The 22,317-nt window shown below is 36.1% G+C and overlaps 1 protein-coding gene across 6 annotated transcripts in view; it reads left to right on the top strand.

Annotated features, from left to right (window-relative positions):
* Positions 1 to 21,932, top strand: part of LOC136818541 (protein scribble homolog) — a 34,539-nt gene extending 12,607 nt beyond the window's left edge. Inside the window, exons 16-33 of one of the 6 annotated variants that reach the window (XM_067074865.1) lie at positions 272 to 629; positions 1,259 to 1,497; positions 1,819 to 1,908; positions 4,734 to 4,769; positions 5,197 to 5,277; positions 5,956 to 6,087; positions 8,150 to 8,212; positions 11,706 to 11,798; positions 12,148 to 12,228; positions 12,772 to 12,945; positions 17,846 to 17,902; positions 18,195 to 18,305; positions 18,747 to 18,923; positions 19,284 to 19,400; positions 19,901 to 19,963; positions 20,506 to 20,727; positions 21,092 to 21,184; positions 21,387 to 21,932. In XM_067074865.1, the coding sequence (XP_066930966.1) occupies positions 272 to 629; positions 1,259 to 1,497; positions 1,819 to 1,908; positions 4,734 to 4,769; positions 5,197 to 5,277; positions 5,956 to 6,087; positions 8,150 to 8,212; positions 11,706 to 11,798; positions 12,148 to 12,228; positions 12,772 to 12,945; positions 17,846 to 17,902; positions 18,195 to 18,305; positions 18,747 to 18,923; positions 19,284 to 19,400; positions 19,901 to 19,963; positions 20,506 to 20,727; positions 21,092 to 21,184; positions 21,387 to 21,605 (2,406 nt within the window). In that variant the 3' untranslated portion in view covers positions 21,606 to 21,932. Of the gene's footprint in view, positions 1 to 271; positions 630 to 1,258; positions 1,498 to 1,818; positions 1,909 to 3,552; positions 3,589 to 4,733; positions 4,770 to 5,196; positions 5,278 to 5,955; positions 6,088 to 8,149; positions 8,213 to 11,705; positions 11,799 to 12,147; positions 12,229 to 12,771; positions 12,946 to 17,845; positions 17,903 to 18,194; positions 18,306 to 18,746; positions 18,924 to 19,283; positions 19,401 to 19,900; positions 19,964 to 20,505; positions 20,728 to 21,091; positions 21,190 to 21,386 lie in introns of all 6 variants that reach the window. The other 5 variants (XM_067074868.1, XM_067074866.1, XM_067074869.1 and 2 more) reach the window with 5 other exon arrangements.
* The last annotated feature ends 385 nt before the right edge of the window (positions 21,933 to 22,317 follow it).

The following is a 22,317-nucleotide window of genomic DNA, read 5'->3' as shown; positions in this document are numbered from 1 at the left end:
TATACAAAAATCAGTCCTTTTATCCCTCTTTTAAAATGCTACTTTAAACGGGCTCAAAATCAGGATTTCAATTCTAATATATGTGGCTGCTATTATTCTTAATTTGTTCTTAGGTCAAAATTGAACCTCGTGTTCTTACAAGATTGCTCTAACGAAAACTGTGTAAATTTTTTCCGCATTTTGTAAATGTAACTCTACCCTCATTTTGTTCGTTTTCCATGTTTCGTAACTACAACTCGCACTCACCACTCACAACGTCTTTATCCATTAGCACGACAACACTTCCGACCACGACTACGAAAATAGTGACACGGAGGGACGTAGGCGTGTCGGCTTTGACTTTGTCGAAGACGAACATGTACCGGAGCGTGACACACGTTTTGACGTAGAGGACGACGACGTGTGCCGTCTTACACGTAAAGACACGCCGCATCACCTGAAAGGGAAACGTATTGGTAAGAACGATGATGACAGTCAATTACAAAATATTTTACAGACCATCCGACAACGCAGTGTAGAGGAAGCCGAAAACAATACAACACCGGATGATGAAGAAACGCCGGTTGCCGAACAGAGTGAGGACACCATGGACGGCCCAACTGTTGAACAAATCGAAGACAAGAAAAAAGGTACGTCGAACAATTTAAACAACGTAATCAAAGACCATTCGCTTTAAGTGTGCATTTTACTTTATTGCTACCAAATGGAAACATTATCATCTTGATTTTCCCTTAGGGGTGGTTACCAAATGGTAGCAAGAAAGAGTTAAATTAAATGGAACTCAAGTTTCCTCGGTCATTTCCGTATTAAATCTCTATTCTGTCCAGTTCTGTCATATCTTTGATACAAATTTTCTTTTAACTCGTCACTCTGTAACTTCAAGTTTTCAAATATTTTTGTGCGTTCGAAAAATGGTAAGCTGGACTGGTAAAAAAGCGGTGTGGATCGATGTTACTTATAAAGGGGTGAAAGTTTAGGAAACAAAGGCTAAGAATGACAATAACAATTTCCTTCAAAATGAGCATCTTAATTCGAAGCCATTGATTGGTCGATCTACTCGCGAAAATTACTGACACGTGCAAAAACTGTATAAGCCTGTGCAGTAGAGCACGACGAGTCTCCCCAGCTGACAGCTCAGTGTAATTCCCTATCTGTACAGGACCGAAAGAATTGAGCGATCCACTATGATGCCAGTGGTGCTTATAATGGGTTAGGCGCTCTTAATCTTTTATTTTACTCTACCAATCCTCCTATTCAGGTGTTCAAAAGTACACTCGTAAAGACACACCTCGACCAGCAGATTTCGCCAAAAAACCTTTCGAACCACAACAAGACCCTTCTCATATTTTCGCTGAAGAAGAAGAAGAAGATGAAGATGAAGATGAAGATGATTCGGACAAAAGTTCAGACAGTTCGGACAAAGAAGACGAAGAAGGAGATGAACAGAGGGCGGACGGAGAGGAGACAACAAGGACTATTACTAAAGTTTACGAAGAGGTACAGAAACGAGTGTCCTATTGTCCTCTTGTGCAGTGGATTCTTTTAAACTCAAACAAGTTTTCTGGTCCCTTCAGTTGACAATGCCTTATAAACCATCTCCATAATCTCCATAACTCGAAATTTCCATAAATCCGTGTTCGAGTTATGGAGACTCAACTGTACCCATACTGAAAGATTGACTATTGTTTAAATGACGTCATTTCTGTTGTTTTCTGTGTACAAATAATAAATAAGAAATTTGCTTACGTATTATGAAGATGACCCCTTTATGATTCCTAGTTGTAGAAATAATATTCATCTTTTTCTTTCTCTTTTTAGATCTCAGTAACTGTTGAGAGGGATGGTCTGAGTTTAGGAATCAATATTGCTGGGGGCCTGGGGACCACCACTTTTGACCAAGATGAAGAGGTATGGGTTCTAGTGAACTGTTTCCTTCGTGTTTTTTTATGTTCAGGCTGTCTCTAAGGAATTGATTAACCCTTTTAACACGTTCACTGCCAACTAAAGGCCGGTCTCGTTTTTGTAAGGTCATTGGTCGGTTGAAAAATGAAGCAATTCCATTGGTCGAAATTGACGTAACGGTTAAAAAAAGTAGAACTTCCATCAACTTTTTTTTTGTTCGCGCGAAACTTTTTTATGACGTAATCTTTTCTTCGGGCAAAAAAGGTTAATAAAAAACTGTTGCCCATTTCGCGCGAAAGTGGAGACCGGCCTTAAGAGTATACTCATAGTAGAGGGGTCACAATACAAAACAAAAGAGTCATTACTTCTGATAAATAAATGTTGCTTTTTTTAGATCTACATAAAATTTTGCATCGTTTGGTATACAATTTGAAGGTGTTTGAAGCAAAACTGAGGCCGCAGAAGCCTCTGAAAGTCAAACTCTCAATAAAATTCGATGAGGTCCTTTTTCTTACTTCAAATAAAGGACTCGGTAGTGAACCTGTTAAGACCTGTCTCATATAACCTTCGGGCAGTTTAATTAATTTTAACAATAGCTTTGCCTAAAAGTTGTTCATTTCTAGGAGGCAATTTTTTTGAAATCACTTAATAAAAGTCTAGAAAATGAATTAAAGCTGTAAAAGTCTACCATTTTACTAACAATGATTCTAACCGTATATTCATACTAATTTGCGCACACATTTGCATCATCCCTTAATAAATAAACTGATTTATAGATATAGACAAAATGATTAACTCAGTAGCGTAGATAGTAGGGGCGCAAAATTTGTGTAGAAGAGCAAATTTTTATGACACTCTAATTCAGGGGGGGGGGGTCACGCAGTTACTACAAGACATGATGTGTAGTAAGTGCTTTTTCACCACCCTTTGCAGTTACTTCACCTTGGTAGTAACTGTTTTCAGAAAAGATTTCCAGGTACCACCCCTGTTTTGAGTGATATCATCAAAAACATGCTCGAAATTACCCTAAATTGCGATTATTTTTCAACCTAAACCTATTTTTGTGCTAGATTTTCTTTTAATTTACTTGGTTAACAGCTGTTGAGAACATTTTAATGATAATTAGGGAAAGCATTATTTCAAAGTTGGGTCTGAGAAAAATCAAAATTTTTTTCGTCCATTTATAACAAAAATATTTTTTTTAACAAAGAATATTTTCACAAAAAAATTCATTTTTTGTGAAAAATTTTGAAAGTTCTTTAAAAAGAATTAAAATATAAGCACTTACTACACCAAAAGTGCTAGTTTTAGTGTTTGGCACCACCCCCAAACAGCAGTTACTACACTGTGTAGTAACTGTTTTCATAACTTCTGAATACAGTACCACCACGGTAGTAAGTGTCATACTGTCTTGTAGTAACTGCGTGACCCCCCTGTCTAATTACCTTTTTACATTATGAATAGAAAGTTACTGTGTCATAACAATCTGCTCCCTTCACAAATTTTGCGCCCCTACTATCTACGCTACTGTAACTTGTAACCCGTTCCGCACTCACTAGTAATAAACTTATTATATTTTATGTTAAACCTTCTTACACACAACTATGTCTATCATCTTGTATTCTTCATTTTCACGTTGCACATGCGCAGATGTCTTTGGAACAGGCCGACGATTTTGATGATGACGTAAGTGCTGATCCATAATCCTTTTCACGATCACGCAGTAATGCATCCTGGGGTTTAGGTCACAATGATTCATGTGGGATCAGGACTAATGGCTTTCTATCATGTCACAAATTTTGGTCAGTTTATGATCAGTCCTTATTCCCAATGAATTTCTCCATAACTCGAACCTCTATAACTCGAACCTCTATAACTCAAACAATTAATGATAGTCAACCTAAGTCATCGTGAAAAGGGTTATGTACAGAGTAGAACATGTGCATGCCATGCTTTAAACTTTTAAAAATATTTAAATCCTAAACTTTCACCCCTTTATAATTAACTTAAATGATTTTCCTTGTGCACGGTAAAAAACACTTTTTTAAAGCGCTCAAGAAAAGGATGGGATGCGCGCATCCCGTCTGATATGTTTTGATATAGGGGATGCGTATCGTGTATAAAGTTCCCGTCCGAGAGTTACCCTAAATTTGGGGTAACCTGTTTTAATTTTTTTTTAAACGTTTAGAAATCCACAAATTTAGAGACAAATTGCTCGGACAGGAATTTTATACACGAAACGTAAGCATCTCCCATACCAAAACATCAGAGGAGACACGTGCAGCCTGAGGAAGCCCGGGTCCAATGTTCGAACTTTGAAAGTAAACTATAATATAAATTCAATCCGTTAAAACCTGTAAAGTAACTCCGTTAAAACCTCATTAAACTAAAAAACTATAACTTTATGGAGAGTTTTTAAAACGACGCTTAAACATAACTTTTTTACGACTAACATACAACTAATGACACACCTTACACGACAAAATACTGTTTGAAGTTCTTGATTCCGACCCAGTCTTTCGTTCCACTTTTTGACGCGACCGGAGGGAGACTCTAGGAGAAAGATAACTGACAACTCTCATTTATTATGAGAACTATGGGAACTAATTTAAGTTTACGGTGTTATAATGTTCACTGCCGACGATTATACTTCTACTTGTAGAAAGGAGAGGGATCAATATATGGGTGGTATTTATAATGGCCAAAAGATTTTGCCACAGAAATTTTCGCTGGCTTTTATTGCGTTTTTCGAAATCTAGGTGAAATTTTTCGTCGACTGGTATACCATTTGACTTAACTTTTCTCCATCTCTTTATTTTTATTACGACCAGCTTTCAACGGACTTCGAGAAAAAGTTTGATGACGAGGTACCTAGTTTCAGATTTTTTCAATATGCACGGTTTTCCTGACAGACGACCACTACTACGACCACGACATTTTTTTACCGATAGACAGACTTGTTGACATATGCACACACCCCATCCGCATAACCTTTCTAACAATGCACATACATACCCTCTAATATGCAGTTATTTTAGCTTTAGTTCCATTTAGTCTTATATATACCAAGCAACCTAAATTATCCAAAGGCTTTGGTTAAAAATTGTCTGCCCCTGAATCTGATAGCCGACTTGAATCCCACTTTTCAGTACTTCAATATGCATGTGTATGATGTTGCATGAGCTTTTAAAACATAATTTTTTCTAGAAACGCCCTGTTTTAGATACCCTTTCTGCAAATCCACTTCTTAGTCTAACGTTGTTCTAAATGATCATCTCTCTACTTGATAACCAGGGTGTCTATATCAGTAAGATAACTTCTAATGGACCAGCTGACCGCTCTGGAGCTCTCAATGTTGGTGATAAAATCATCAAAGTAAGTAGTTATGTTGTTTACACAAATATTGGCTAAAAAAATGTAAAAGTAACTAAAATTCCTCTAGTTATAGCCAACCGTAACGTCCTTCAAAAATCGAAAAAAAAAACTCGTGTTCTCGGGTTCGTGGTTCGAATCCCTGCTCCTTCCGAAGTTCCGATCATCTACTCTCAGGTACCTAATAGCCGGGGGGTTTGGAATAAGCAGGGGGGTTGGAAGAAATCTCAAAATTAATAAGCGGGTGAGTTGGAATAAAAATGTCCCGGGTGGTAAATTTTCGAAAAGGAGGCTAATACAGCAGAATTAGGGCAAAAGAGGGAACTTTCAAATTAATTAGCGGGCCCCCCTCCCGGCTATTAGGTACCCGAGAGTAGCCGACTGGCCGTGGAGCCCGTGAAAACAATCGAAAGTCTGCCTAAAAAACCTAATGTGGATAGCCACATTCTATTCTCAAAACTTGTCCACATTAAGCAAGATTCTTTTCTTTTTTTCTGATGTTACTTTACCTAACATTATCCAATCGGGCGAGTTGGCTGGGGTAAAAATACTCGGTTTTTTCAGCCGTCTCTATCTATCATAGTTGTCTAGAGGTTTCCTAGAAGCAAGCCAGTGTCACGGGAGATAACGTCAAGGTACGTGATTTTTCTGATATAACGCTTTCTCTTTTCTCCACAACAGGTTAACGAACAGGACTTGAGTATGATTGAACATTCAGAAGCCGTCAAAATACTTCGAGTTGCAACCAGCCCTGTCTCCATTGTTGTCTTAAGAGAAGTCACAGATCAAGACCAAATTGACATCGCTCTAAGTGTAAGCAGTTTAATTCTTATTGCTAGAAGATTAAACATCTTTTATTTCATTGTCATATCTCGATGTTCGTGAATACACTGAAGTCTCCAGAGCTCGAACCTCTATTTCTCGAATGTCTTCTTAGCTCGAACAAGTTTTTTCGCCCCTCCAGTGAACTATGCCTTATAAACCTTACCCCATAACTCGAAATCTCCATAATTGAAACAATTTCAATTCCCTATTTGTGTCCGAGTTACGGAGGTTCCGCTGTATTGATGATAGTCGGTAGTGCAGGTCCTATTTTCATTTTTGGACCTACCCCGGTGGAGGTCCTATAAATTAACCTTTGTCCGTTCGTCTGTTCGTTCGTTCGTTCGTTCGTTCGTTATTAGCTTTCCTCATGATTGGCTCGTTAGTTTTTTCTGATTTTTTGCACAAAGATGCATAACTATAAACCCTCAAATGTGACGGAGCCCGATTTTCAAAAAAAAAATTTTTGGGCAAATTTGGGCCAAAAAACGGCTAAAAAACGGGTTTTTTGGACTTTGTGAAAAATTAGGTCGTTAATTTTTTCTGATTTTTTGGATGAAAGTAGAGTACCATCGTAGGTAAAAGATGGCTTAAGCGAATTTTTGCAAAAAAATTTTGTTGGCTCAAAAAACGCATGTTTATCTATAAGAATCACTATTCATAAGCATACATCAATGTTCTTAGTCAAATTACTCAATTTTTTTATGAGATAGATGTTTTTTTTGCTCATGAGGGCTTACTTTTGAAGAATATGTGTGTTTAGACATGAAATTTTGGTTGCTTGGCGTGTTTTTATAGAATAACTGGCCAAATTCGATATTTTTTTTATAAGCACATTATCAATTACTTAGGTATTAGCTTTTCTCGAGATTTACTCTTTCATTCTTTACGATTTTTTTAACAAAGATGCATAACTATAAACCCTCGAATGTGACGGAGCCCGATTTTCAAAAAAAAAAAAAATTGGGCAAATTTGGGCCAAAAAACGGCTAAAAAATGGTTTTTTTTGGACTTTGTGAAAAATTGGATCATTAATTTTTTCTGATTTTTTGCAGGAAAGTAAGGTACCATCATAGGTAAAATACGGTTCAAGCAGATTTTTGCAAAAAAAATTAGTTGGCTTAAAAAACACATGTTTACCTATAAGAATCACTATTAATAAGCATACATCAATGTTCTTAGTCAAATTACTCAATTTTTTTTATGAGATAGATGTTTTTTTTGCTCATGAGGGTTTACTTTTAAAGAATTTATGTGTTTAGACATGAAATTTTGGTTGCTTGGCTTGTTTTTATAGAAAAACTGGCCAAATTCGATATTTTTTTATAAGCACACTATCAATTACTTATGTATTAGCTTTTCTCGAGATCGGCTCTTTTATTCTTTGTGATTTTTTGCACAAAGATGCATAACTATAAACCCTTGAATGTGATGGAGCTCGATTTTTGGAAAAAAAATTTTGGGCTAAAAAAAGGGTTTTTTGGACTTGTTATTTTCTGACTTTTTGCATGAAAGTAGGTAAAAGATGGCTCAAGCAGATTTTTGTAAAAACATAATTTTTCAGCTCAAAAAACGCATATTTATCTATAAGAATCACTATTAATAAGCATACATCAATGTTCTTAAAATTACTGAAAGTTTTGATGAGATGTTTTTTTTTACTCTCGAAGTCTTGAATATGAAAGAATTATGAAATTTTGGTTTCTAAACGTGTTTTTTATAAGAAACAAACGACTAATTTTAATAGATCGTCACTATTTGTGTTCTGAATGATTGTTTAACGGTCATGCTCACGTAGATATCAATTATATATGTGTTTAAAATGCATAACCAGGTAGGTCCATAAAAGTATCACTTGTCTGATTTGTTTCATACTTCTGAATACTGTTCCTTTCCAGTTTGGCTTTTGGATATACTTTGTAAACTATCCAGAAATCCTTTTCTACCCTCCCACCAAGACACACGAAATTTTATATTTACAAATTTTCTGCAACCTGCGTGCATCAGCTAAACTAAACAAGATATTTTTACCATTTCTTATTTCACGTTTTAGAACGAGAAGAACGTACGCTTCGCGGCCGAACCAGAAGTCGAAGATATTGAGATCGAAGCTCAGGTAACCTTTCTTGAGATTTTTTAACAGTAATTTTCGGTTACTTATCATCATCATCGTTTTTTTTATAGACAGGGGATCAGTTTTATCTGGGACACCATGATTTTTGTAACGTTATGGTGACCAGTATGTGGTAATCAGTATTTTTCAGGAAAATGGTTCCGAGTGGCCAATGTGTACTAAAACAGTTTTTGTTATAATAAATTAAATCATATTCGAGAGATGCTTGCATCCTACGTACCATTAGGTTTAATTTAGCGCATGACTACATGTTGCAAATTAACTTTTTTTTTTCTGTTCGATTACCGCATATAAAACTTAATTGGGACCACGAACTGCTTTGAGAAGTGTAGTGTCGATGACTAAATAACTGTTTTTGTCGAACTTTTCATGAACGAGTTGACAACTTAAGTGAACAAAATCTTTGTCTAGGCTAGCAAGCTAGACAACTAATTCAGACATTGTATAAAGCAAAAAGTGATGCAGGGAACAATTTTATACAAACTAAATCCCGTAACAATAATCGTATTATCATATAACGCCTATACTTACTGTATTACACGCATTATGAACGATTCCAGTCTACCAGACCCATTTAAAAAATTTGTGACATTTCCGTTTTTCTCACTCATTTCCTGTCCATTATCCTCTAGTTTAACGGAAACTCGGTGCAAGGATATTTTTATACAATTAGCATCATTTTCCTCTATCGAAAGTTCGGTTGCTGAGTGACAAAATTTGAAAATACTTTCCTGTTACACGAATAAGAGCGGAAAATCCAAACTTCAAACTTTTTATGTGTTAAAAGTCGCTGGATTATGGAAACTTATATTTAAATTTATATTAAACTTAAACTTATATTTAAATATTGTTTGTGATTGATGTTGCAGAGTGCTCAATGAAACCAGAGCCAAGTGAAATATTTAAAGATATCTTTCTTCACAACATAAAAAATACACTACTCCGAGAAACTTCAATATTTATATAAATTCATTGAAATTAGGTACTACATCACTTTTTATTGAGACGAGTTTCAGCTCCATTGTAGCATGAAACAGGGAAAGATATTTCATATAGAGTAATTCTTAGAATTTCACTTATATTGAAACTCCAACATTAACTTATAGCAAGAGAGAGAGAGAGAAAGCGGCTTAATAATCAGGAACCATAATCGTTTCCTTTAACATTAGTGGTAAAAAAAGAATTATATTAACTTAACGAGCTTCCCTGCTTAATTACGCACCATGGAAAAATAGAAACAGATCTTGTATGAAGTTTGTCAAACTCTCGACTGAATGTCAAATTTTTTTAAACATTGTTACTATTTTACAACATTTTATTATTTGGTGGTTGGTTGCGAATTCGCTTTCTCGTCATTTGTTGGAGTAGGCTCTCTCTCTATCTCGAACTTTTTTGAGTTGCCAAACTCTTAGTTCGAGATAAAGAAAGTGCGATAAAGAGAAAAAAAACTTAAAAACTTAAAATAACTTAATTAACATGTTAACTTCATACATAATGAGAAATAATGGTTTAATGAGATGATGAGAGTCCTGGCAATTTGTTTTGTTTTGTGCATTTTGAATCTCGAGGCTTTAATTGGTAGAAAATTTGACATTTTTATATAAAGGAGTAATACCAAATGGTCTGTTCTGACAAGTCAATTTACAAGCAGCTTTTCTTGCACATTTTGGACTATTTGTGAATTTTTTAATTAGTATGTGCAATTTTGCTCTAGGTCATCAGTAACATCTACTCATCTAGAAAAGTCACTTTGCTCTATTTTTTGCTGAGATAGATGAGAAGTCCATATCCACTCTCTCACTTTTCTGATACATAACCTACAGTGAAAATTTGGAAAAATTTCCTAAAAGCCGCGAGAAATGTATTTTCAAACGTCGTGTATCTTTGTTTCTTTACAACCAACATTTTTGAAGCCTTCGGGTGTTCTTAATTTTTTGGGTTTTGAACCTAAAAATGTTTTTAACATGTTCTTATTTTCACTATTTTGTTAATATTTTTGTCCATTTTCCTCAGGAAATGGATGTTTTAGAGTCATTGAAACCTTGAGATGTTCTTAACTTGTTCTTAACATTTTGGCCATCGAAGTATATAGTTTGTTCTTATAAAAAGAATCGTGTATATCCCTTCAATAATTTCAATTTTTCTTGATACCCTGGATTTTGGAGAGCAGTCGTCGCTGTTTGATCAGATTTTAATAAATAAACTTTCATCTGTTCTGTAGATAAAAACGAAAAAGAAATAGAAAATACAGTAGGATATTTGAGTTTGAGTACGTAATGGGGCGAAAGAAATTACTCAAACAATTGAGTCAAACTTTAAGGGCGTCAATTCATGAAAAACTGGATAGTGGTGCACCCGATGGACTCAGTGTTGGTCATGATACACCCTCACCGGGCGTTCAATCTCATGGACTTCTTGCTAGAACTTGGAAGACTAGCCTGAGAGTACGATGTATAAATTTATAACGGTTATAAATGCTAGACTCGATGTTTTAAAAACAATTAATTGGTCCTTTGCCTCTTATATATTGTTTTAACTGTTTCTTAACTAAAAGGTGTTGACATACAGTTGGCGCTCTCTAATTCGATCTTCATATGAATTGAATTTTCATCGAATAAGGGAGTGTATCAAATAGTAGAGTATTGTTTATGAGAGTTTCTTGTTGACGGCGACTTTCAATAATATCGAATAATAGAGCTTATCGAAAACTAGAACGTCGAATTAGAGAGTGTCAACTGTATAATTTTTTCTGACTTGTTTAATGGGAAATGAATTCAAATGATGATACTAAAAGTCTAATTTTCTATGAGCCGTGGGGTGGCCATTATGGATTTTTTTCCAAGTCTCTTTTTAGATCGAGCTCCGAGCGGGAAAACAGTACAGTGTTTTTTTTTGAGACGGAGTACGTTTCTTTTGAGACACGTCAACGGAAAATAGCCTACGGTTCCTTGCCGATCGGGAAACGTCGCGCGGTTCGGAAGCGTATTTTTGATCGGACCATACTGCTTTCTAACAGTCAAAATAAAGATGGCGGCAAAAAAACAACTGGTTGCTACTGCTCTTTTGCTATTTTTCTTTGGGTTTTATGCTTTAATGAGTTGAATTGGATCATGATTTTTGTGTGATTGTTACAAGAAATGGTTGATGATGAAGTTTATTATTAATCTTTCCTGGATTTGATGCTTCGTTTGGTTTGGCATGAGAGATGCAATCTCTTTCTTCTATTCTTGGAAAACAGGACATTTTATCAACTTTGACCATGCTTCCTTTACAAAAAAAGATTCCTCATCTTAAGTGACCTGACTGTTTTTTCAAATTCCTTGTCCAACCTTTACCTTTGAATTTGAATTATGGAATTTGAAAATCAAACGCATGGGAAGAAATCGCTTATTGTTACCTGTAGTTGTCGGGACTTAATGTCGGATATAAGCCATTAACTGACTGTTTTCATAATCCTTTTGTTCCTTTTTTTCAGACCATTCCAGTAATGCTGAAACGTGACGGTAAAGGGTTGGGATTTAGTATCGCAGGTGGTAAAGGTGCAACACCCTACAGAGGTACCGACGAGGTTAGTATCTTAGAAACCATTTTTCTTTGACCTTACAGATTCGCTTTTTTGCGGCAGAGACGGTTTATTTTTATGATCTTGAATGACTGTCTTGGGCAACCCAAAGGCTCTTTTTTCAATAGGTATCTAGTCGAAATAAAAAGGTAGGGAACCACTTACTTGCGCCCTAGATTTTCCCACTTACCCTTGACTCTTCTTGCATCAAGTACCATTTGTAAAAAGAGGCCTGATAAGTTAGCGAAATTTGAAGAAGTTAATTTTATTTACAGTTAAGTTTCGGCCTGAGTACATAAATTTTTCTTTAACAATGATTTATAATATATTTTAAATGTGAACATTTTGTTTGTAGGGTGTGTACATCAGTCGAATATCAGAGAATGGACCAGCAGCTCTCGATAAACGGTTACAAGTTGGTGACAAACTGCTATCGGTATGTCTACGTTGTTTCTTAAGCTCTAGTTTAGACGGCTGATTTTTTACCCTGCCTATTTTAATTGTTAGATTAGGCAGAAAGCTTAAAGCAGTTTGAATCCTTGCTTGAGAAAGGTTGAAAGAAGGCATTGCATTGACGTCAAAAGAGAGCAAGGCATAGGCCATTTCATGGTCGAAATGGATCATGGGTAATCAGGACTGATTGCGCCCCGATAAAGGTGTCCCATTGGTTAGACGCAAAAATCTTGAGAATTTTTCATATTATTGGACCAATAATAAGTCGTCATTAGCGCGCAATGGTCCTGATTGCCCATTACGCTTTTGCGACTGTGAAATGGCCTATTGACTTTAGACGGACAACTTTCTGCCCACTTTAATTCACAATTAAGATAGGCAGGACTGAAAGTTAGCCGTCTAAACCACGCCATTTTTCTATATCTTAAAAGCTTTCAGCTGAATACACGGCACGAGTTTCGAATCATTGAGTTTAGCATTGTGTAATGTTTACATCTTACTAATTCAATGTTTTTACAACTTTCAGATCAACGGCGTTGACGTACGGCATTCGAAACACGAAGATATCGTCAAAATCCTGACCAGTAGCACAGACAAAGTCTCTTTGGTCGCTTATCGTGAGAAAGTCATCAATAAAAAGATGCGTCCCATGTCTGAAATCAACGGTGGAAGCATCAAGACGTTCGGAGAAAGCACTAAGGTTTGTATTTAGTAGAAGTTCTTCCAACTCAGACGAATCTCCGTAGCTATATTTAGAGGCTTTTACGTCTCAGAATTCGACATAATAAGTTCTGCATAATTCACCAAAATGTCAAGAATATGTGCTAATTTGCTGTGTAAAACTCATTTTTTGTCTCAGACAAAACGTTTTTAAGAAACCATCTTCGAAAAAAATATTAATTTTTAATATTAAGTTGTCTACTAGCAGTTAGGGCTAAACACTTCTGGAAAGTGAAATTTTGTGAAAATTGGGACTGGAAAACAAGTATGATGTCTATTTTAAGAGAGAGGAGGACCCCCTGGAAACCTGAAATACCCCCTAGGATATTCTAAAAAGTGTTCAAGGAAAATCCAGAAAGGGCATACTCCTCTGGAAAGGTACTCAATACAAATGGTTTGAAAATTGTATAACCCGTTTGCCTATTTGTTTCCCGACTAAATTAAGGATAAATTTGACCTTGATTCTCTTATATACGCACGTTTACTTAGATTTTAAGCGCGCTTCCTTTCTTATTTCCAAAAGAAAAGTTATCTCGATGTCCTGCATAGATATTGATATAACATTTTAACCATAAGGTCGTACACGTCTAAAGTAAAAAAAGAAGAAGAAGGAAAATTCCCGTTAAAACAGGCAGGAAAAAGTAAAATTGAGACGCCTAACATATTGTAGTATATTTTCTTGTCAAAACTCCAAGAAATACAAAATTGATGTTATTTTCGACACCAGAAACCACACCTTATGTGTTTTTTGTTTTGTTTTTTTTTCAGAAAAAGCAGAAAAATAACATATCATATTTTTGAAGTGAAAGTGAAAGTAAAACGTGATACTATTGTTGTGGTGTTTGCTTTCGAATGTTCTTCAAACTTAAGTGTTCACAGTTGTCTGAATTGTTAGATTGATGTGGCATCAACTGCTGGGCGGTGTTTTGTAAAGAGGGTGCTCTTAGCGCCGCCCCTTTCAACAAAACTCGCCGTGCAGGGCAAAGTTTCTCACATGAAAAAGTGAAAAGAAGATTTTGGTGTTGTGAATTTGGGCAATTTTTAAGCTTTTTAGGCTAAAATCATATGCCAAAAAGCATCCGATTTTGATGTGCCCATGTGAGATTTTCTTTAAAAAATAAAATTATCTTGCTTTAGAGATTTGGTAAAAAGTTGGAAAAGCGAAGTTTTGTAATGAGTGTATTCGTAACTTTCAGAGCAGCTTTTATACTGCTGTAGTCTTCGTAGGAGGGCTTACTTGTAAAATAATATCCTTCTGTTTTGAGTGAATACGTGAAAAGCCCTTCAAAATCTGTCCCTTCTACTTTTCGAAAAAAGAAGTTTGCTTTTCTTATTGCATAAAAAACTAAAAAAGGTTTAAGCTCGAAAAGCTTAACTCTTTTTTCATAGGAAATAAACCTCTACGGTTTCGGTTAATTATATGTTCAAAGATCCTGGTTTTTGCTTTTCTCTTTTTCTTTCATTCTAGCCTGTTAAGGGTTTTTTGGCTTTCTTTTGTCATTGATCATTGTTTATTAAGGGTAGAAACCCCAGGGTCATGGGACACTTTGTAATGGAAATTACTGCTGGCAGCTAGAATTGATAGATTCATGTCATATATAAATTGAAGATTCTATAAACCTATGAGCCCTTTTTTGTGAGCCGTCCGTGAAGACCCTGAAAACGTTGTTGAGAGCATACAAATGTGTCTCCCTGGTACAGGCAAGAGTATCGTCTGTCTTTGTCAAATAAATTCAAAAGCTACTGAATGAGTGAATGGCGTTTTTCTAGAACTTTTGTTTTTTTTATCTTACTTGACCTATGAGCCCTTAAGTTACAAAAAGATTAGGTCCGAATTTACTTTTTTGTTTGACGTCAAACTTATCTTTATCCGTGATTTTGTCAGCGCTTCGACCCTATTAAATTCGAAACTAATACATGCTTCTTATACAAATTTTGGCACAATGATAGGTGGGAGCAGTACGAGGGTTACTAATACCGACATATCGACTCATTTTTCAACACTTACAGCTAAAGTTACTAAAGTACTTAGTATGCATGTCACTTTTGACATCGGAACACCGTCTTTTTGCTGAAACACCGACAGAAAAAACCGTCACACCAGAAAAGTGGTCACACACTGTCAACCGTACCTCCCCTCCCCCTGATAGGTGTATTTCGGTAGACTTGGTTGACTTTAAATGTAGTCTCTTCGTGGAACGGATGACCTTCGAATTCTCCTAAAAGGGAGGTGTTTTTGTTTAACTTTAGGAAAGGGGAGGAGGTGTCTTAAAACAACCAGCTTTTGCAAAGCTTCATAAATAAAAGAAAAAGGATTAGAGAAAAAATGAAAAGTAGACCTTCTTGTGTTTTGACCTTCCTGTCAACAGATGGCTGTCTTTCCTTTCAAACCTCTCTTCATAAATACTGTAACATGTCCCTCTATCTTTCTTTCTTTGTAGTTAAGTACTGGCTCTACTAAATGAACATGACAGACAGAAAGTGGAATCGAAACGCTATGTTTCTTAGCCGTTTTGTCTATCTTGTATGTTGTTTAGATATCAGTGCTTTTGATCTTTTGTTTGCTTTTGGTAGCTTACTATATGCTTAACTTAAGAACACGACATTCAGAAAAGTGGAATGTAAATACTGTGTTTTGAGCCGTGATATCTATCTTTTTTTTTAGATATCAGTGCTTTTGATCTTTTGTTTGCTTTTGGTAGCTTACTATATGCTTAACTTAAGAACACGACATTCAGAAAAGTGGAATGTAAATACTGTGTTTTGAGCCGTGATATCTATCTTTTTTTTAGATATCAGTGCTTTGATCTTTTGTTTGCTTTTGGTAGCTTACTATATGCTTAACTTAAGAACACGACATTCAGAAAAGTGGAATGTAAATACTGTGTTTTGAGCCGTGATATCTATCTTTTTTTAGATATCAGTGCTTTGATCTTTTGTTTGCTTTTGGCAGCTCACTAAATTCTTGATCCTTGAAGTTCTTATGTTTGATAACTGTCTTTATCTAGATGCGTTTTCTTTGTATTTTTTCCAGCTACACTTTTTTTATAAGAACCAGTCAAATTTTGATGAGCCTCGGCTGTTCTAATTTTTCTGGCACTTTGAGCCTCAAATTGTTCTCATTCTGTTCTTATTTATAGAGTGAAATAGAGGTATTTTATACCCAATTTTTACTACTTTAACCCCTAAATTTCTTGAAATGGAGTGATTTCAGCCTCGGCATTGTTCTTAGATTGTTCTTATTTTTTGGCGATTTTGAGCCTCATTGTTCTTATTAAATTGTTCTTATAAAAGAAAAAAGTGTAACCAATCTTCACTGGCTTTGTTCCATTATTCATTTTGGATTTAAAGCTAAATATTGGGTATTAGGAAGGGTTTAAGTAAGGTCGGACAAGCTGCAAAAAAATGTCACCTTTTCGTGACTTGGGATCCGAAATGATAATTTAGGGAAATTTTCACAGCTAGGCTTGATAAGTGAGTTTGAGACTTTATTTAATTACTTTCAAAAGGACTTGTTAAAATGGAAACATGAAATTATGTTACTAATATTTTTTCGCTTTCTGTAAGCATACTTCGGATTACGTTTGAGACTTTACAGGGATGGTAAATCTGTTTGATTCGTTGTTCTTCTTACAAGCGGTCAAATTTTCGGCTGGACTTATTTTAGTTTTCTATATTTCCTTCATTTCAATCTGTTTGGCCGGGAAATTTAAGAACACGAGTTAAATTCGAACTTATTGGGCTTGATTAACTTTATTTTATAAAGCGATCGGTCTTATTGTGTTGTTGCAAAGGGAATTATTAACGAGTTTTCTCTATGTTTTATGAGAAGTGAAGAAAAGCTCTTTAATAATGATTCTCTTCATTTTTCATCAAGTGGAAACATTTATAAAATAAATAGAAACTGTTCACGTTTCTCTGCACGAAAAATTCTTCTGATACCTTCCTTACCTACAACGTAATAGTTTTTCTCCACACTGTCACGTCATGCGGTTCGTTTTGTCACCGCGCAGGATTCGCTTACAACAAGAGATCTGTATCAGGAATTTAAAGGTGAGAATGCGGAGAAGATTTTAGTTTTTCTCTCGTGCCGTTGATTACTGTGAGATGGATGGTGAACAATTAGAGCTTTCTCAGGAAATAATTTTTATTTTAGTCAGATAATACAAATATTGTGCTATTCGATTTTAAAACCATCATATGGGTATTGACGAACTTTTCCGGAGGGGGCTGGTCTGAGCCTTACTTTTCCAAAAGGGACTTATGCATTTAAAAAAATTCCAAGGGGTTCATTAAAAGGTTTCCAAGAAGTTATCTTTCTTCAAAAATACATCAATATTTGTTTCCTAGCCCCATTTTGATAAAATTTGACTTTCCAGATGTTTCGGTCACTCATCTTCCAAAGGATATTCAAAATGTCCAGGAGTTTATTGAGAAAGGTTCATGTCCACTGAATTTTATATATTAAGGCAGTTTCTCAATTCAAACTAACGAAACATTTTATTGGAGTTTTTTCTTTAGATGGGTTAGCCGCAAAAAAACTTATAACTGTATAATTTCTAAAGAAAAGCAAATCTAACTTTTTTTGATATATGAAAAACTCTTCTTTAGACTCTGATACAGTGTTAAAAGTTATCTTCCGTCTCCAACGGATTTCCATCTCAGCAAAGTATATAAAGAGACTTTTCCGTCTCGAAATTCTAAAATATTCACTTAAATCTCAAGGATATGTGCCAAGTTGCTGTGTAAAACTTTCCGTCTCAGATGAAAAGTCTTGCTTTGATATAACTTTGTCAGTGTCCATGTCACGTAAAGACACCAGGGATTGCTTGTGCTCAAGAAATAACCCAAATTGAATTTTCTCTCTCTTTCTTTTCTAGGCGGAAGACACGACAGACGGAAGTAAATGCAGAGAAGAACCCAGACTATTAGTGGAGGTTTGTAATTTCCTTGGAATGGAACCTTTTCATACACTTTTAGCTAGGTTTATTTCTCTGCTTTAAGATCTGATTTCGGCTCGTGCAAATTGCGCTGATCCTAGTTCTTTTCAGCTTTTCCTAATAACTTAAAAGCGCGTATTTGTGTCCAAGGCTTTTGGCTATAGCCCTTGACCATTTGACTTTAAGGAGCATAAGTTGTATGCAATGCCTTCAGAAAGAGTATAGAAATAGCTTTCCTATTATACCATAAAAAATGTGTGTACAAAATATGAAGTTTTTTTTTCTACAGGAAATCACACTGAAGAAATCAGACGGACCCTTAGGATTAAGTATCGTTGGGGGATCGGACCATTCGAGCCACCCATTCGGCGTCAACGAGCCTGGAATCTTCATTTCGAAAGTAAGTCTTGTTTTAGAAAGAAAGTTGGTGTTTATTTTTACTGTCAAGTTTTAGTCTGGTGATTCAGATTCAGATTTGGGTAGGTTCATCAAAACAATCCAAAAATGATATTCTAATGGGTATACTTCTCAGCTCTCATGTTATCTCTTTTTCCCGCCTGAGACAAAAAAAGTTTTGCTGGTTGAACAGATTTTCAGCACGTTCCTTTTTAAAGCGACGAGAAATCAAAGCCCGCTCATATTAAGAAATTGATTGCTTATTTTGCAAAATATTTGTGCAAAAACTATTTCGATTTTGTGTTGACGACGAAGCTCTCTAAATTTCTAAGAAACTGTATTTTTTTCGCATCTCGCAGTTTTTGTGGAGCAATAAAAGCTGTCATACCAAGTTCCTTGGTTTTGGTTTTAAACTGGTTTTAAACATGTTTTCTTTTTATTACAGGTTAACCCAACAGGACAGGCGGCCAAAACGAACTTATGTGTCGGCGATCGCATTTTACGTGTCAACGAAAAAGACATGCAACAAGCCACCCATCACGAGGCCGTCGCCGCCCTCATCTCTAACGACCCCGAAATCAAACTCCTCGTCCGCCATGATCCGCCGCCGCCCGGAATTCAGGTAAGCTGGCTAAATAAGACTGACCATCAGCTAAATTTCTTCCAGAAGAATGAATCGTTTTCCTTTTTTCAAGCTCAATTCTCTTATGTTCCCTGATGCTCTGTTTCGGGAACATCTAATTCTTTCCTCGAACATTTCTCTCGGTTGTTGGTGGATCTCAACTGAATGAAAGCTCTTGCTTATGGATGCGCGCTAGTCTTCATTCTGAAAAAAAGATATTTCCCAGCTGGTACAGAACGTCCATAGAACGTTAGGTGAACGTCAGAAAAACGTTGTGTGTCGGTTGGGATCGGCCATCCGGTAGTTTTCAATTTTGTTCAGCCTTTTCGACTTCTAACATCTTTTCCTCTCTCTATGCAGGAGATCATGATCAACAAGAAACTGGGCGAGAAACTTGGTATCAGCATCCGTGGAGGAGCTAAAGGTCATCCAGGGAATCCACTCGACAAAGAAGATGAAGGCATTTTCGTTTCCAAGGTAACGCCTGAAAACCATTTTAGATTTTGAATTACTGTATATATTCTGAAGACTTGCGATGGGATTGCATGAGTCTGACATGCTATAATTCAATCAACGAATTTACTCTTTTCGGGAAATAAATCAATTTAATCATTCCACATTCCACAATCAGTACACATTTTGTTTAAAGAAGTATTCCCAAGAGATCGTTGTGAGTTAAACGTGCGTACATCCTCAAACGCAATTTGTGTCTATACCGTCTATAACATCGTCTATATCGATTTATAATTTGAGGCAACAAAAATTTAAAAACGAGACCTGTGGTGATTTTTTCTATTTTATTTTTATTATATTACCCCCGGACAAGGCAAATTTTGATGAATTTTTGCTATCCCTGGACAATATATCCTCCACCACCCCCCCCCCCATGTGCAATTTTTTTCTGGAAGAGCCCATTTCGAGAAAAGTATGAGAATGTTTTTACTGAACGAGTTCGAATCTTGTTGTTTCGTTTTTAGGTCAATTCATCGGGAGCAGCGGCTCGTGACGATCGATTGAAAGTGGGCATGAGGATACTGGAGGTAATTCATTTTCTACTGATGTTTGATAGGACTTTTTTTTAATTATTCTGAGTGCAACGAATATCTCGTTTATGTCATTACCAAGATATATTCCTAGTCCGGAAACCTTGCGACGAGAACCCGTTAGCTGGATACAATCTTTCTGATTCTTATGACGACGATGGCTTCAGTAGCGGATTTGGTCGCCAGGAAAGACCTAGTACAGTTTCCCGTGCTCTTATTTTGATTGGTTTAGAAATCTTGAAAAAGAAATTATCTACGCGTAATAACTTTTGGGAATTTTAAATATCACGTCAAAAGACAAAGAGACAAAGGATGTTTCAGGGATAAAAAAAACATTTTTTCAATCAAAAGTTTACAATTGTAACATTCATACATTGTATGAAAGGGGGGGGGGCTATTTCGTCATCTTGTGATAAAGGTTTTTTTTTTAACTGGCTATTTTTTCCGCAAAACTAAACTAAATTTTAAAAAGCCTATCAATTCTGCTGAATAAAACATCATATAAACCTTTGTAAAAAACTTCTTGACTATCTTTTAAGGTCAACAACACCTCATTACTGGGCGCCACTCACGTCGATGCCGTACGCGCGTTACGTACGGCGGGTGATAATCTTTCGCTCATCGTTTGCGACGGTTACGACGAATCTGACGCCATCGAAGCGAATCAAGAGAACGTACTTTACAATCCGTCATTAGTAGAACCGATCAGTAGGTTCAGTCCGGATTCCCAATCGTCCGCAACATCCGGTGACTCCGTACTGGTGAGTTTGAAAGATTGAACTTCGTACATATTTTGACAAATAGTCGGAAAGAATCATCCATTTCTTCTGATCATAAAGTTTTCTAAAGGAAGAAACGATCTTGAAGTTTGTACTGTACTTATGGTTAACAATCCAAAAGTTTTGTGCTCAACAATCAAAACGTGACAACATGACGAAATAGTGTTTCGGTGTCTTCTTGAATAGTCTATCTTTAGACGAACAGCTGAGAAAGTTTCTCGAATTATTCGGAAACTCTCGTTTTCAGCGGAAAAACTTTTTCATTTGACTTTAGAGCAATTGTTAAACGTAAGTACGGTAAATTTTTAACTTGATTTATTGATTGATTGGTTGATTGACATTTTAGGAGGAGAAAGTAGTGTACCAAGAGAAACAAACGGTGCTAGAAGAAGAGAAATCAAAAGACGATTTGAGTCTTCCACACAACGGTGAAGTGCAGGTACGGTAAGTCATTAAGCCACCCTCCATCACTTGTTTTTTGCACGCTTTCTATTACTTCAAACAACCACTTAGTGAAGAATCTTATAAAAACTCCAGCTCATCCCGAATAATAAGAAATTAAACCTTGCGTAAATTAACCCGATAAAGGTATTTTTTCATTGTACTGTTTTCCTAATGTTTCCCTCCTTTTTTTCTTTCAGTTAAAACGAAGTGCAAGCGCCTCTGAGCAGCGTGCAATCGATGCAGAAAAACGCGCAAAGTGGCGACAACAGCGCATGGAAGCCCTGGAGAATGACGCCAAAAAAGCACAAGCCGTTATCATGAAGCACAAAGCGCTCTCTTCCACATCGCTTGAAAGTGGCGCACTCTCTGCCGGAGAGGACAACGAAATTACGTTTAGTACTTCACTGCAAAGCTAAAATAATGGAAATCTGGATTCCCTTATCGGTGGTGTAGTGAATGAATATTTTGGGAGGTTTTTTAAAAACCTCTCAATATCGAAGCCATGTTGGTTTAAAGCAGGGGACCTTGGAAGTACTACAGCACATTGGTGTTGCCCCTGTCCGTACTCCGTCCATCCTCACTGTCAGAGCGTGGTGGGCGGTGTGGGGGCGAAACGAATATGTGGATAAATTTGTATTTTCAAGCATCAGCAGAACTACTTGTTGACATAATTACTAAAGACACGACAAAACCAATATTTATGACATTTTAACTTGGATGTATAGATATAGATTAAAAGTTAACTCCCTTTTCTCCCTCTCACCTTTTCCCTTTTTATTTTGGTGATTCTTCTGATGTAGACAATTTCTGATACTCGCCTTTCTCCTTAAGTGAGCAGTTTGACTAGAACTGCAGTTTTGTCAGAAAAAAAGCGGAATCGATTTATTTTCGATTTTGCAAACTCAGTAAAATAAGCAATTCACATACTGTGGGCTTTCTATAATTCGAACTTTTATTAAACTATTGCCTGAAGATTGTCACCAAAGTGGCATGAAACTGCTATAGTAGCAGAATAAAAAAGTGTCTTTTCTTTCTGACTGACATTCTATCATTGCCTGAAGATTGTCACAAAAGTGGCATGAAACTGCCAGTAGCAGAATAAAAAAGTGTCTTTTCTTTCTGACTGAC

The sequence above is a fragment of the Clytia hemisphaerica genome, unplaced genomic scaffold (genome assembly GCF_902728285.1).
Source record: "Clytia hemisphaerica strain Z4C2 unplaced genomic scaffold, Clytia hemisphaerica genome assembly, whole genome shotgun sequence".
In the NCBI taxonomy this organism is placed as follows: Eukaryota; Metazoa; Cnidaria; class Hydrozoa; order Leptothecata; family Clytiidae; genus Clytia; species Clytia hemisphaerica.
This window is presented reverse-complemented; position numbering and strand designations above follow the sequence as displayed.